This window comes from Rhea americana, unplaced genomic scaffold, assembly GCF_003343005.1.
Source record: "Rhea americana isolate MKP2758 unplaced genomic scaffold, rheAme1 scaffold_8, whole genome shotgun sequence".
Classification (NCBI taxonomy): domain Eukaryota; kingdom Metazoa; phylum Chordata; class Aves; order Rheiformes; family Rheidae; genus Rhea; species Rhea americana.
This window is the reverse complement of record NW_028186978.1, coordinates 2,923,981-2,940,650: the sequence shown is the minus strand read 5'-3', so window position 1 is coordinate 2,940,650 and position 16,670 is coordinate 2,923,981. Positions and strand designations below refer to the sequence as shown.

Below are 16,670 nucleotides of genomic sequence, written 5' to 3'. Positions count from 1 at the left end.
ATATGATCATAAGGTTTATTAGTTATTCTCAAACCTAATGCATCTCCTGAAGTTAAGAGTCAAGAGTTTCTCTACCTTAAATAATCTCTGTAACATATTGGAGAATAAAGTTTGCGGTTAGCACTTCAGGTGCATCCTTGCACCTGTGGCTAAAGGCTGACCACAGGGAAAAAAACGTGTAATTCTTGACACCTGCAGTACAGAATACACTTCACTAACACAGATCTTGTGTCAGTCCATCAAAATGAGAATGTTGCTATTTATACACTAAAAAAACAATTAAAAATTCAAGATTTAAACTGCCAGGAAGTTAAGTTTCAGCTCAGAAGAAATCTCTATCAGTAACAATGGACAAAAAGAATCAAAGCTGTAGTTTTTTTCACCTCAAATACTAAATGAATATTCAAATACCTGGAATATAGTTAACAGAATCTAATATACTAAACATAATAAAGTAGGTTGGTGTTATTTAAGAAGAATGATGGTTAAAGTATTTTTACTGATACGAACCTTAAACAATCACTTTCAAAAACATTTTTCTTACAGGAAAAGGGGCTTATAATTTGTACTGTCACACCACAGTTGAACTAACTGAAGAAAAACAAAATCGCTTTTCTGATGCTTCAATTCTCTGTTCAAAAAAAAATCTAGCTCACTGAATTTATTTACCACAGCTTTCCTCATCACTATCATCCTCACAGTCAGCTTGACCATCACATCTTCTGGATGCCAGGACACACCTCCCAGATCGGCACTTGAAGTGACTGGGTGAGCACTCTGTCAGTGACAAGGAACAAGGCAAAAACAAAATTCCATARATTGAAAGCTTAATCATCATGTTGCTATTTACTTATCTATCACAGCGACTGTTTTGAAAGGGTAAATGACAGAAATAGAAACCTTGTGAGATAGTAAATTGGAACCGTGTAGGAGACGAGACTATTCTTAACAATTGCAATGTGAATGGGGTGAAGCACTATTTCCAGAGCTCTCCTTCACATGCTGCCCTCTCTCAAGTTTCAAAGTTTTAAAAAATTACAGGCATACAATGTTTACATTGTGGGTACAGATTTTCTAGCTACTTTGCTCACCGGTATGGTGTTATATGAAGCAGAAACAGATCGTCTGATATGCTGAACAGAGTACAAGAGATCCCAGGATAAAAGGTTCTCATTTTAGCAAATTTTTGACTGTTTAAATTAATAAAACTACCTTCAAATGTACAAATTAACCATTACATCACTTCTTCTGCATCCTACAAAGTACTATTTTGAGAAGGCTTTATGTGGCAATTTATTTATGTACTTTTGAAAATTCCATCCATTTCTTCACAATGTACTGCTCAGTGACTTGGATATACAACCTCCATGTTGTATATACATGTTGCCTCCCTTTTTTTTTCCCCACAAGAATCCCTTAGATATTTAATACCATGCAGTTCCTTGGATATACTTTAGGATTTGACAAACTGTTTTAACAAAAATTTCATCAATAAAATTGGAAGCCTGAGAAAATAACATTCTAATGAGAAAAGCATGGTGAACTGTACTGCCAACATTTAAGGTTAAGTTGTTATGAAAATAACTAAGTTTATTATACATGCTGTCTTGGCATAGCAGTACTCTTGGATTCAGCACTGATTGGAAAGGAAGTTCAGCTGTTCAGCATATTGTAGTTTCTCTGACAATTTTAGCTTAAGTGGGCAGATCATCTATATTTTGCAATCATTAACATTTTAAAAGTTATCAGAAGCTTTATTTCTTTCATTATAGGTGTTTTTTTTCAGAAATGTTTCTAATATTTTAAATTTCCCAGGGAATACTATTTATAACCAATACTGTTCAGTGATACGATAACCAATAGGCAACCAATCAGCCTAGCAGTCAGACTCCCTTTAATTAATGTGAGAATTTCTGAAATTTTAATTTTAATAAGTGAATAGAATTTAACTCTAGAAACAGAATACTACAGTCCCCTATACGATACTAGATTTAAAATATAACCATGATATGTTACATTTCAAAACAAATGATGTAAGAACACAGTAAGAAAGGCTAAAAGCCATTTATACATGCGAAAATTAAATCACATTATTTTTCTGTACCTTGCTATGTTGTGCCAAAAGTTTGATTTTTCATTTATTGCATACTGCTTTCTAATAATTGCTAATTCCTTTCCTCATTCAATTGCTGTAGAGGGAAACTACCTCCTTGTCTCTCAGTGTCTCACTACAAAGGATTTCATTATGATATTGCATGTTTTATAAAGCTCCCACAATCATACATGCACACGTGGACTTTGCCTGACAAGAGTGCTTACTGATGTATAAGCTTCACTGGCTTTTCAGAATGCTTCACTATATTTTTCAGTAATACATCTTCACTAAAGGAACTATAAATCAATTAACTTTCACCTGCTTCAGGTTCAAAAGACTATGAAAAGACACCCATCACCGTGTAGGTGAGTAGGAGGAGAGTAAGAACTGAACATGATTGGTCTTTTGTGGGCACTAGCACTCATCATCTAACTCTTATCCCAGCTACTTTGCTGACATTTTGACAAGAAAAATAAATGGCATGTCAGAATCTTCACAGACCTCACATCTGCTTATGTCTGGCAGACGGAGAAGCTGCACAACAGCTCTTTTCATACATACAAAGAATATGTAGAATCACTTAAGGCAACTCCATTCTTTCATTCGATGTTCACACCCACAATGAGTAGTATTATGGCTGAACTCAAAATTCWCTGAAATTTATCAGTTGCTACTGAAGCTGGTTTGGCACAATGGTCTAAAAAACCTACCCCAAACAAAAACCAAGAGCAAACAATCGCTGGCAAAGACACTAACAGCTGCAACATTTTTCTCAAAGCTGTTGTGGGGATTATACTTTTTTAGTGTTGTCAGAAGTTTGTCTCCTGATTAGGGAAGTATCATTATATCATATAGGTAGRTAAATGTGAAGTATAAACATACGCAGGCAGTAGGTTGCTGTTAGCCACAAATCTCAAGTATTTTCCCACACTGAGGATAAGTGATCCTTCCTTAGAATAGGATTCTTTACAAAAACTTCCTCTTATCTGAAAATTGTAGATAGCTGTATGCAAGAGAAAATTCTCTGAAATCTGATTTGGAATCTTTTCCACAACTGGTTGACTATATCAGTATTTAAACTCATCCTACATAACATACTGTAATTGGAAGGAGAAGAATGAAAACAGGAAAAAAAAAAATCAGTGACCTCAGGGAACCTAATTAATCTTTAATTTCCTGTTAAATGTTTTTACAGGAGTTACCTTCTACATCTTCATCTGGTGTTAGACAAGTTTGGTTGTTTGAGTTCTCATCTGGAAATTGAGTACAGTCTGTATCTTCTGGCCACTGCAGGCCTACAATGCCAAGTACAGACTCACAGCGTTCCTTGGACTGTTCACATAATGTCCTGAGGATACAAAGTGGAGTTGCATAAAACTACCGAGGAAAAGCTTTAGGAATTCTCAATTATTGGAACTTAATAATCCCAGCCAGAGTTAAAAAGAGCAAGGGAAACTATGTTAATTAGATTTCTTCATAAGAAAATATAAATATATATATATATATACACACACACACACACACACACACAAAAAAGATATATTGCTACTGTTGATACATGACTTTAAATTACTGTATGCAAAGTATTACCTCAGTTATAATGTAACAGACAGTATCACTCCTTACAAACTCTCTCTCTGTAAAAAATGACAGCAAACCTTTTCTAAGAAGCATTGCCTTTCATCCTTCAGGAAAAAAAAAAACAAATACATTTTATGCCAATGAAGTGCTACTTATTCTGACAATGCTACCTCAGGAACCATTGTACTACTACACAATGGACAGCATTTGAAGGGCCACATAGTGCAAAAGAAAGTTTTGTCTCTATCAAATTTTAATGGACATGAGAACACACAGGCTCTGAATATTTTGAGTGCATATTCAGACACTCACAGGGGATACACTAAAGAACATACAGGGCTGACCCAATCCTGGTCTGGAACCATGGTTCCAGAAAGATATGTCTTAAACCCAGAAACAAAAGAGCAAAGCACTTTCCAGTGAATTCAGTAAAATAATAGGTGTGAAGAAAATCAAAGCACAGATCAATCTAGTTTTGAAGGTGTAGTCAGTTACAGCAACGGAAATCTTTATCACACCTAGAAAAGGGCAAGAAAATAGTCCTTCTGTTACATATTCATTCTTATACCATAAGAATACAAGATTACCACACCAAATCAATTCAGTCCATCTAGAAATTTTATTCAACATATTGGGGAAGCATCATTTTAAAATTAATGCCTTCTTATGACTAGAGTTGTAGGCCAATGTGCCTTTATACATTACAGTCTTGTAGCTGTGGAATTTTGAATCCCTGTTTGTTTTAATGGTCTCTTTTCAGTGAGTTCAGTGGTTATGGTATTACTTATAACCACTGCTTTTCATTTTTGTGGGATATTAACTAGACATGGCATTACATACCTCAACACCCTTTCATCTTGCCCCAGACAAAAACATCCATCGTTCTTGGCAGGTATTTTCTAAAATGTTCTTAAAAACTCTTCTGTGAGCAAGCTTTCGTATACTTTCTTACCAACCATTCTAATACCTTGATACCTACTATTTTCTTAATATCTGGCCTATGTGCACACTTTAAATCAATTACTCTTGTTTTAATGTTTGAGAACACAGTGAACAATTCACTACTTTTCTGTTTGAAGCTTGCTTTTACCTATTCAAAAGCTATAACGCCTCTGAATAGTTTTCTCTTATCTCCATACTCAGCAACTCATTCAATCTTTCCCTGTAGATCATACTTTCTAAACCTGTAATAATTTGGACTCATTATTTCAAAATGCCCCCTTTGTTCTTATATGATGAAAAATATTAAGTAGGCGGATCCTATTCATTTATATATTTTTCAGTTTCCTTCACAACACTTTAAAATTGCCTTTTATCTAATCAATTTATCCAGATCTTTCTTCTAGGAAGAAATTCTCCTTTATGGAACACATTTTATTCTACTCATCATTTTCCTTTAGTATTTTGATCAATGGACCATTTTCCCCTGCAATAAGCTTCTGGAAATGGAGTGACCAAAACCTAGCATACACATCAATTAAAGGATCCATTTTATCCTCATTTGAAATGGCAATATATTATTATTTTCAATTTTTATTTTGTTTCAGGAGATTACAAGAAGGAGGCTCGATGTTTTTGTGTACCAGATGATTCACTGTTGCATTGAGCAACTGGAACGAAGACCTGAGTACTGCAAAATATTGTGACTGTTATGTGTTTTATTTAACATATATATGCTGCAGAGGAAAGTGTAGAACATCTGATAGTCTTACTGGGATGAAGCGAAACTCAGCATCTCTGGAATTTCTCAGCATCTTACAGAATCAATCCATACTTAAGATCATGTGCAATTACAGAAAAACAGGAACGTCTGTGTTTATTCCACATAGGCTTCAGCTACGGAACTCCATGTGAAATCAACAGACACCTCATAAATACTTAGCTTAAAGGATCATTTCACCAGACCTGGACCAATCTTACCAATGTCTTACCACAAACGAGAACATCGTTCAGAATTTGAATGCATGCTTGATAGATGACTGAATAGCCTGAATAACAGCCATATCTGTGCTTTCCTCTGTGCTCCTTACTTTTACAGATCTCATGGGACACTATTATATTTAAAAAAGTATATCATAATGATCAAACTAGTAGCAAAAATGATGATGAGAACCTTTACAAAGGGACAGAGGACTATATATACACCTTACATAAATATATACACATATGCACATGTATATACATCTATATATACATATATCTTTATAGAGAGAGAGTGGAATTAAAATCATTGGGTAGTACCACCTAGAATAGAAAGAACAGATCAGTGTGACCAGTATCAAAAAATCTAATACGTCTCTGATGAATATATTTTATAACAGATGCAGAATTACAATCTGAATTTGCAGTTCATGGTTGGAAAGCATAATTTGACWTGGAAAATTCATCACTGGGAAACTGCATTAGCCAAACTCAGTTTCATATTTACTGGAAAAGACAAGTAAAGCAATAGATGCATCCTGTTCAGCTCAATTAATCACTGCTATCCTTGAACAAGACAATTGTTTTGAAAAGCAGCAGTAGATTCTCAGAATCTGCTCAGTGTGTGTGCTGTGTGCTCAGAATGCAATATTCTGCCCCCTGGAACTTCAAATTGTGATTAAGTCAATCTAGATTCAGATAAGACAGTTATAAAAACAGAGCTTTGAATCCTGTAATTTACATCTATCTCATGTGCAATATTCTAACCTTCCTGGTAGGTTCCTGTGTGAGAATTAAGCAATATCTTAGTAAATCTCCCTGTGTCTCACTCTTAATTTCCACTAAAAAGTATAYCACTAGAAAAATAAATATTTTCTATTTGTTAACAATGTTACATGGTGGGATGTCTTAGCACATGATATTGCAGTTTTCAATACAGTCTTATTTCAATATAGTAGACAACAGTGACGTTAACCAATGAGGACAGTTGAAGAGTCTGACAAGTGTAAGCATAAGTTAGTGTACAATAAAGAATGATGTGGAAAAACTGGACTAGACACTTCTATGGCACTTCTCTAGTTTATAAAGGTAAGCCTAGAACAAAATCTCAGTTTTTGTTAATAGTATTTGGAAAGGGCTTTGTACAGACCAACTGATACACAAATGCAAAGAATATTATGAATGCTTATGTTTGAAATTAAATTATTTTTTCTACTTTTAAATATCTTTTATATTGGTGCAGTTCTAATCAAACACACAGAAATGGAAAATGCTTCATACACTTACCCAATATACACATTTTGAAAATTAGTTGAACTGCCATTCTTTTACTTGTTTTGAAAATTTCAGAAACTAACGAAATGCATGTAATAAACTACATTTAATGATCTTACAAAATATGATCCTGTATCTGTTGCTATGGAATTCCAAAGCAAAAATTCTGGCATTTTAAATGGAAGCAGAAAATTGAGTAAGACTAATACGACAGAAAATGTTAGTCAAGAATTGAATTAGGAAAAGTATTGTACCTGCAAGGTGGGATCCGCTGATTTGTATAGGGGTCACATTTTGGAACTAAGATTGTACAGGCGAAAAACATAAGGTACTTATAGCAGTTAGTCTGAACCAAGGCTGGGAAAAGAGATGATTCCCAGCTGATAGAGGCTTCCTTCTGAGTTCTGTGGCCCAGATAGTTTGGATAATTAGTATAGTTGTAAGGCAAGTTCATACAGAGTTCCAGAGTAATTGGTTCACACTGACCTTTCAGGGAAAAAATATAAGAAAAAACAACTCACAAATGGTGTAAGATTAGATGAAATCCTGAAGAAGTAATTGTATAAGCATTTAACAAATCAACCAGTCAGAAGGTAGGTTATGAGAAATACAAATTTCAGCGCTCAAGACTCCATATGTATCATATTCATATCAGTACAGAAAGGAGGGTTTGACCTAATAACCTATTCAGAGACTATTCGTATTCCCTTATTAATACCTTCCTGTATAACATCTTAACTTTAATAGAGTACAATAAACCATTCTTTAGAAGTGAATTTATTGTTTTTAAATCAAGTTTCTGATCTTTTTCCAAGCTGGTGTCTTATACTATACCACACTTCCTACTGTTGTGTTATGCTACCATAATATACCTCATACCAGCAGGGTAATTGTCAAAATTAAGATCATAGAATAATTCAGTTTGGAAGGGACCTCAGGAAGCCACTAGTCCAACCTCCTGCTCAAAATAGGATCAGTGGTGAGGCCAAACCAGATTACTCAGGGTTTTATCCAGTCAAGTCTTGAAAATCTCAAAGGATGGAGACTCCCTGCTGGACAGAAACTCCTGACAACCTCTCAGGATAGAAAATAGACAGCAGAAAACTATTTCCTTTTTTTGTTGCGTTGAAGAAAAATTGCCTATTCAGACAACTCACCCACAGAATTAGTATTAGAGGTTTGTCAATTTTTTTCATGATGAAATCCAAGTAAATTAATGCAATTTTAAAGTCATTCAGCACCCTAAGTGTTTGTACAACATAACTTTGTATACGACTAAAGACTAGAAAAATACATGTATGATGCCTCTTTTATTACGCCTCTTATTTATGGAGATTTAGGTGATTCTGGAATGCCCCTGTGCGATGACTCTTTACATGTTTTCAGTATGAGGACAGTTTTCACATTATGTGTAGAAAGCTTCCATTATCTTATGTGCAACAGTATCACTACAACACTGGAAACCACCACCTTGAATCTTAAGTCCAGTTCCTTGCAATAAGGAAATGGAGTAACAAACAGAGTGTACCCTCTAGGGAACCATCTGGTTGAATTTCACAGAATTCAGGTAACCCAAATGTTAATCTTTCCTTCTGAAGTCTGTCCTATAGTTTAATAGATCTGGCTACTMCCTTATTTGTAGTATGTATAATTACAACTTCATAATTGGAGAACAAGGAATAAAATCCATTGCATCTCTTACCCTAAACCAACCCCCTCAACCTATGCCTGTTTTCAATGTCTTATTTTTTATTATAAACTTGCTCTACATACTATGTAGGAATTAGATCCACAYAGAGTAAAATCGGAGATTATACTAGATATGAGGATGTATTATGTATCTTTAGCAACTGAGTTCTCTCAGTTACAGTTTCAACAGCAGTGAATAGGATATTTGTTCTGTTATTCTAAAAATGTAAATACATTATAGTGCCAGCCTAAACTGATCAGAGATCATCACATGTGGAGAGCATCCATCATATTAAATGTTATGAAAGCCTAGGCTTAGCCAGCAATTTTCCAACAAAAGAGTTATTTGGGTCAGAAAATGCTGCTTTGTCAAAATTGGTATTTTCCATGGGAATTCTCATTTCTGACTGAAAATGAAATAACTTTGGTCAAACTATGAACAGCAAAACTAACACGAAGACAATAGTACTTCCAGATGTTATGCAAGAAAATCTCTCTCAAATTCTCTTGATATTCCTTTGTGTAAGAACAATTAAATGTACACTGGACCAGAAAGGGAGAGAGATCTCCCTTTCCAAAAGGTCCAAAAATCTAATTCATTTTATGTGTTATTCCTGTTTATAATTACAGGCTATTGCCCATATTACAACGAGGAAACACCTTCACTGGAAAGCTCTTTGGTTTCTCATGACATTGAATTGGAACATTGTTTTAAAATTCAAATGTCACAAGACAAAAAATATTACCAAGTATTTTGTAATATAATCCTAGTCCATCCAACTTTTTCCGAAATTGCTGTCTATACATACGATGGGATACAAAAATCTGCGTTGATCAGGGAAAGGTTTTGGTCAAACTGCTTTGGACCTTACTGACATAACCACAAGGAAGATGAGTTCGAGAAGGGAAGTACGCTTTCAGCTTACTCTCATTGTGAGAAAGACTGAGTTGCAGTCAAAGTTCTTGAGAGACTGCTGTCTTTTACAGTACTGTAGTCACTGTTTACAAAATAGGATTTGCTCAGGAGAGAACTGCCTGTCAGAGGCTCTCCTACTATTTCCTGAGGATAAAAGAATAAGGGAMTACTGTAGGGAATTATGTACTTTTCTACTTTCTGGGTAAGGCTGTGGCAATTGCCTTGTTTGCCAGCCAAATAAAGAGCACCTGTCTTATGCACATGACTGGAGACCAAACAGCAATCAGCTGTGAGTCTAGCATTCTTGTCACATACATACATTTTACATGTTCTTTRGTAAACAGTTGCTTTAAGTTAAAAGCACTTAAAAAGAAAGAAAATTACAAAATGCTCTCTTTTTGCTCACTCTAAAAATAAGCCATGCATACCATTCCCAAAATGCTTCAGTAATACCAAGAACTGATATCCCGAGTAAATTTAAAGTTGCTACAGTTTAAAATATATAAGGCAAGGTTTTGATGTAATGCCTATAATTTTTGTAAGTTTTATGAGTAAAAAAGCTACAAAATATCACACTAAACTATTGAAGTCCCTATTCCCAAGTAAAACACAGTTTTGTGGCCAAGTCCGTAATGCTCTAATAAAAAACATGACTTTTCCAATGGAGAAACAGCATCTGCTCTTAGAAACACATGCCACTGGAGTAGCTGCTACTCCTGCAGGCAGAGAGAGCTGGGACTAAACATCCTCCCTCCCACAAGCCTTCAGCCTACAGAGAATCTTTCTCATCATAAATATTTATACTTGTAACTAGCTGGAGAGGAATTATTCAAATCAGTAATTATATCCAAACGAATACCCATGGATTCTGATCCTAAAATAACAGGAAAACATGATCTTCAAATCTCACCAAAGACAAGAAAAAATTAATTCACGAAGTGTTTACTTTGGAGACCGCAGGTACCTGCAGTTCCAACAGATTTCATCAAGAATTGCAAATGCAGTCAACAACTAAAATTATTTGATCTCTTACAAGATCTCATGTTTGATTTCTCCCTGATGTATGTATCCCAAGATGTATTGCTTCCTTTTCATGAGAAGAGGGACCTAGGAAATCACACCTGACCATGGATTGGAAGACATAGAGGAGAAAATGACTGAAATAATTGAATTAAGACCTGAGATTTCAACCAAAAAATTAAATTATTAACCTTTTATTGCATTGCAAAGCTGCTCTTTTTCATTTGCAAAAGGTTATGGCAATCAGAGGTGGTTCCTGATGACTAGAAAAAGGCAAACATCTTATATATTTTTAAGATAGACAAGAACAAGGATTGAGGGAACTGCAGGCCAGTCAGACTAACCACAGTCCCCAGGAAGATTATGAAACAAATCCCCTTGGAAGCCATGTCTGTGCAAGAAAGAACAAAAAGTGATTGGGAAAAGCTAGCATGGATTTACCATGGGAAAATCATCCTTGACTAACCTGATTCCTGTCTGTGACAGGATGACTGGCTGACATTTCCTTTTCAGTGCTAGTGAGAGCACATCTGGAGTACTGTGTCCAGGCTTTTGGCCCCCAATGCGTGAAAGATACTGACAGACTGAAGTGAGGGCAGCAGAGGACCGCCCACCTCGTTGGAAGACTGGAGCATATCAAACACAAGCAGAGGCTGTGGCAAGAGCCAATTCAGCTGTAAGAATCATAGAATCAGTAAGGTTGGAAGGGACCTCTGGAGATCTAGTCCAACCTCCTCGCTCAGCAAGGTCACCTAGAGCATGGTAGACAGGGTTGCATCCAGGCGGGCCTTGAAGATCTCCACAGAAGGAGACTCCACAACCTCTCTGGGCAACCTGGTCCAGTGCTCCGTCACTCTCACAGTAAAGAAATTCCCCCTCACGTTCAGGTGGAACTGCCTGTGCTTCAGTTTCTGCCCATTGCCTCTTGTCCTGTCACATGGGACAGCTGAAAAGAGTTTTTCCCCGTCCCCTTGACACCCTCCCTTCAGGTACTTGTACACATTGATAAGATCCCCCCTCAGCCTTCTCTTCCCCGGGCTGAAGAGGCCCAGCTCTTGCAGCCGTTCCTCAGAGGGCAGGTACCCCAGCCCTCTGATCATCTTTGTAGCCCTACGCTGGACTCTCTCCAGTAGCTCCATGTCTCTCTTGTACTGGGAAAAGAAGGCTAAGGGAAGATCTTACTGCTCTTAACAACTACCTGATGGTAGGGTGTAAAGASAGCCAGACTCTTCTTAGAAGGGCACCAAGACAGGATGAGAGGCAACAGACAAGTTGGAATACAGCAAATTCCATCTGATGTGATACAAGGAAAAAAGTTTCATCATAAGAGTGGTTTAACACTGGAACAGGTTACCTATCCTTGCATATTTTCAAAACTGAACTTTCAAAGGTCTAGCGCTACCTGATCTAGTTGGCACTGCTTTGAGCAGGAGCTTGGGCTAGACGACCTTCAGGTATCTCTTCCAAATGAAATTATTCTATGGTTCTACATAATGTAATAAAGCATCTTGTTAATGTTATCCAAACAGGCTACCATGTAGTACCAAATAGTATCTTGGAGAAATAATTGCTCACACCTACAAAGCCACAAAGCCATTATATAATATGTCTACACATTCATATGTAAGTGAGGTAAGCTTGCTGTGTTGCCCATGCACTAAGGTGGCCTGAATTGATGAAACTCTATTAATACATTGCTAAGCTTTAATTAATAAATCATTCTGACTTGAGTTCTACTCCAGTTTCAAAACCTAGCCCAACAGATTTCACTTGAATGTCTGTTCACAGCACACATTCCACAGGTGAGAAAGAAAGCTACTTCGAAGCAAGCAAGTGGTGGCTACAGGAAGTTTGCATGGTGTGGTATAGCACAGGACACACAAAGGAAGACACAATATGCGCTGGTCAGAAGAATAACTAGTTTTTCCAGTTTGAATATCAAAATTCTTCAAGGAAAAGGGTCTTCTCTAGACTACTAAACAGTATCACTCTTTCTTATATTTTGAAAATAAATCAGTAGCTTGCACTTACACTATGTTGTTTCCTTTGTTATACTGAATTTCATTTAATGTTAAGAAAAAGTGCAACTGTAAACATCCAGCAATAAATTCACAGAGAAAGGAAAATCTCAGTTTCAGATGTTAGGAGTATCTCTTGGTATATTAGGTCTACAATCGAGAGTTATGATAAAAATTTTGTTTGCACTTTGCAATTTTCAACACTCAATCATTATACATGTGAGCATTAGACAGTAAAGAAAAGTATTACTTACTGTGTCCTGCCTTGCATCTTCATTACAGGCTAAAATACCCTAAAATAGTGACAGTATGAAGCATGTGACCTACTTACTGCAGTTTGTCTGACTATCTCTCATCTCACAGAGAGAAGATCCGCAGGGATCAGGACAGGCGGTACATCTCTGGTCTCCCTCCTGACAGAGGGTGTGACCTGCAGAAAAGAGAAGATTACTTTCTAATGATTTACCAGGTCACTAAAAATAACTGGAGTGTAGTGGTGAGAAAATAAATACAGAGAGACCCATCACAATTAAGTATTTCCTTTACATAATGCAATAAGTACCTTGAGTACCTTACAACACTTTAAAGCTGGAAGGAAGAAAAGAGTGTAGAAAAATCTAGATGCTTTTCACTTTTCTTTACCCTTACACTTAACATGAGAATTTTTATATCCCAGCTTCTGAATGAGAGGTGTGGATCTCTGAAAGCCTTTTTCCATGATCTTGTTTGTGACAGGTTATTAAAGGTCACGTTAATCAAATTTCAAATGGAATGGTTAGGTCCTAGCTAAAAAGGAATGCCCTTCGGAAATTATTTTCCAGTGACATTCAGTAGATCTGCTTTTCATTTTATGATTGTTTTGGTGGACAATAAAACCACCCTGAAGGTCATCAGAACTGAAGCTTTATTGTCTTTCTTTGGCTGGTTAAAAAATGGACAAAAACCCTATGATTCCAAAGGTGGATGTTAAAATAACAGAAAACAGCCCTTCATCCAAAAGCTTCTGAATATGTTATCTGGATAACCAATTTCTCTGACAACCCCCTGACCTTCTCGCTGTCTCACAGTCACATCAGCTCCTCTCAAAACCCTCAAAATCTTTACAAAGGCGCAGATACTCATCATCTGTCCTTCACATTTTTGCAAGATCAATAATTTGATTGAATATTCTTGAACACAAAGACTGAATAGCTTGGATTCTATTGCCTCATCCCATTTAAAATAGTTTATTGCAACTATTGTTTAGTATTTGTATTGCACTGCTGCCCACAAGCATTAATCAATTCGTCATGACAACCTTGTATTGGGCATATAGAGACCCTGAAGAAATCAGAACCTTATCCCTAAGAACTGACAATATAGTTTATACAGCTTAACAAAGTAGGCGTATCTATCCTTACCTCAATGAGTTAACTTTGCTTCCTATGTAGTATACATTGAAGCAATGGAGATACTTTCTTTTGCTGTCACAACTGATTGTCATATTTTACAAAAACATCTAATTCGACTTTAAATTTTTTGACTTCTAAAACTGTTACAAATCTTTATATTGTAGAAGTTTGCTCCAGCTACTTCTTTTCCCTCAGTGGGTGAGTCTCAACTCTTTAAAAACCTCTCTGTGCTACAGTATAGAGTTTTCTAATCCCAGCGCAGTCAATGCTGAGTTTCTGTAAACACACAGAATGTCCAAAAGACATTTTATGTCTTTTGGAGGGATTACAGACCCAGCTGTCAGTACATCTATATTAAATTTCTATTTTCACAAAATGAATGACTGCAGTAATGTCGATAGATGACGTAATTACATTTCCTTAAGGTATGTAGGGAAGGAAACTGTTTTTCACATTCAGGCACAGGTGAAGGTAATGGTCATTTGTAATCCTTATATCCTTGTACACAAAGGCTTTGTATGCTTATATGGACAAATAACAAGTGATTACATCTCAACCTCACATTTCTATGCTGATTTCACATATTTACTGTGTTTGCAGCAAAACCAACACCTAACTTATCAGTCCTATTCTAATGACCTTTGAATATGTTGTCCTATTACAACTATATCTGACAGCACTCATGTTTTCTAAACAAACTGAATTCTTGAAAGTCTCTGAGATGAGAAAGATATTAATAATTTTCGCACTGAAGGAAAGGCTGCAATGTGAATCCATACCTTATGAGAGGCAAGAGAATTCACATATGAAAAATACATTCAAATGCCCCAGCTATCACAACAGTATTTTGTGAAACCAACTAATAAAGTTCTGCTTACAAATTCCTTTGTGAAAGCAGAGATTACACCACCTTAGTAAGAGTTATTTCAAAAGCAAAGTAGGTCCATTTGTCAGACAGTTTTAGCTAAAGGCACTTCAGAATAAAGAAGACACTTATAGGTCCAATAAGAAGAGTGCAATGAGGTAATATCCTTACCTTCACTGCAGTTTTCTTCATCACTTCCATCTTTGCAGTCATTATCTCCATCACACTGGAATGCACTGGGAATGCACTGCCCATTTTTGCACTCCATCAGACCTTGACTATGACATGCTGGAGAAAACAGACATTCTGATTAACTTAGGTTAATCCTAAGGAAGGCCTTAGATATTTTTGGACATCATATTGATGTTATGTTAGGAGGCTCTGATAACATTGCTTATCACTACGGTCACTAGATATTTTTCATTGTACTATCTGTGTTTTCAATAGCCTACAACTGTGCTGATTTTTAGGGAGCTAATTGTTACATGCCAGGTGCTAGCAACGGGTTGAATTCAAGGTTCAGCTGTTTCCAAAGGAAAATCTTTACTCATATAAAGATTATGTCACCTTTTCTTAGCTCACTTATTTACATCTCCTTATTTGGATTAGGTTCTTAGATTTCAGGGAAAACTGCAGATAGTGGTTGTGAGGTCAAGCATCAAAAGGCAAGATATTAGCCCCAAAGGTGCATGAGCAAATGCATTATGATAACCATAATCATTTAAAAACATTTGCTAATTCCCCAATATTTGATTTTGCAAGCTAAATGTTCTTCTAGCATAGTTTTAGTGTATGTCTTTGTCATCGTCATCATCATCATCATCACTGGGAGGACAGAAGTTCAAACCAAGACAAGGTCAAATATAGACACTCAGAAAGCTGTCACAAACTCAGAATGCCATACAGTTTAAAGAGGTACATACATTCATTCATTATTCTAACTGGAATACTGCATTTAACAAAAAACTAAAACATAAAGCAACACTGGTACTTTTTAGTAGTCACAAGAATCTTTAATGATAATTGCTGCTACTGTCTACCAGAAAGGACATTTGCCAGTTACAACCTTCTGAAATTAAATAAGCTTATGTTTTGTCTTTCCAAGTATACTTATTATATGACATTTGGGGTTTATTTTTTAATGAAAGAAACAGTAAAACTTATCTCGAGATTTGAGGAAACTTACAGCAATTGATTTCATCTGACTTGTCTGTACAGTCATGGTCACCATCACATACCCAATCAGCTGTTATACATCTTCCATCTCCACACTGATGATGCATCATTGGATTACAATCTGAAAGTGTAAAAATACATTCAAAAAACTCCAATATATTAGTAACCTCATAATTTCTATGTTTGCTCAATTATTCTATGCTTGTAAGCTGATCATTTTTGCTAATTCCTGTGCCTTAGTAAATTGTGCCTTAGTAAATTCCAGTTAGATTTTTTACTGTATCTGCAAATTATTTGCAGATGGTGGTTACACACATTCTGAATAATATGTCTGTTCAGATTGTGTTGTATCCATTTACTTTCTCAAGTGAACAACTATTTCCATTTGCAAATAAGCAAGATTCTAAGGTTTATTAAGTAGATTAAAAGATCTTCTGGCTTCCCATCTCATGGGAAGATGTTCAGTAAGCCAACCTTTTCAGTTACCATCAGAGGAAATCATTCCTTACAATTACTTTTTACTAAGAAAATTGTAAAGAAATTGTTTCTCAATTTGGTACATTTAATAAATTTGGTACATTTAGTCAGAAACTGTGAAGTTTTTGCATATTGACAGATTTTTCCATAAGGTCTAAGAGGAAACTAAGCTAATCTTTATCTTAGTCTTTTTGTCAGGATGCTTCCTCAAATAAAGAAAATGATTCTGTTGAGAAGGTTGAGTAAA

At 35.9% G+C, this 16,670-nt stretch overlaps 1 protein-coding gene across 4 annotated transcripts in view; it reads right to left on the bottom strand.

Annotated features, from left to right (window-relative positions):
- Positions 1–16,670, bottom strand: part of CORIN (corin, serine peptidase) — a 146,320-nt gene that overhangs the window by 35,416 nt on the left and 94,234 nt on the right. For 3 of the 4 annotated variants that reach the window (XM_085322797.1, XM_085322800.1, XM_085322798.1), the window contains 6 exons: positions 15,957–16,067; positions 14,942–15,058; positions 12,846–12,944; positions 7,126–7,357; positions 3,298–3,443; positions 670–777 (listed from right to left, as the gene is read on the bottom strand). In XM_085322797.1, the coding sequence (XP_085178923.1) occupies positions 670–777; positions 3,298–3,443; positions 7,126–7,357; positions 12,846–12,944; positions 14,942–15,058; positions 15,957–16,067 (813 nt within the window). The remainder of the gene's footprint in view (positions 1–669; positions 778–3,297; positions 3,444–7,125; positions 7,358–12,845; positions 12,945–14,941; positions 15,059–15,956; positions 16,068–16,670) is intronic. The other variant, XM_085322799.1, reaches the window with a different exon arrangement.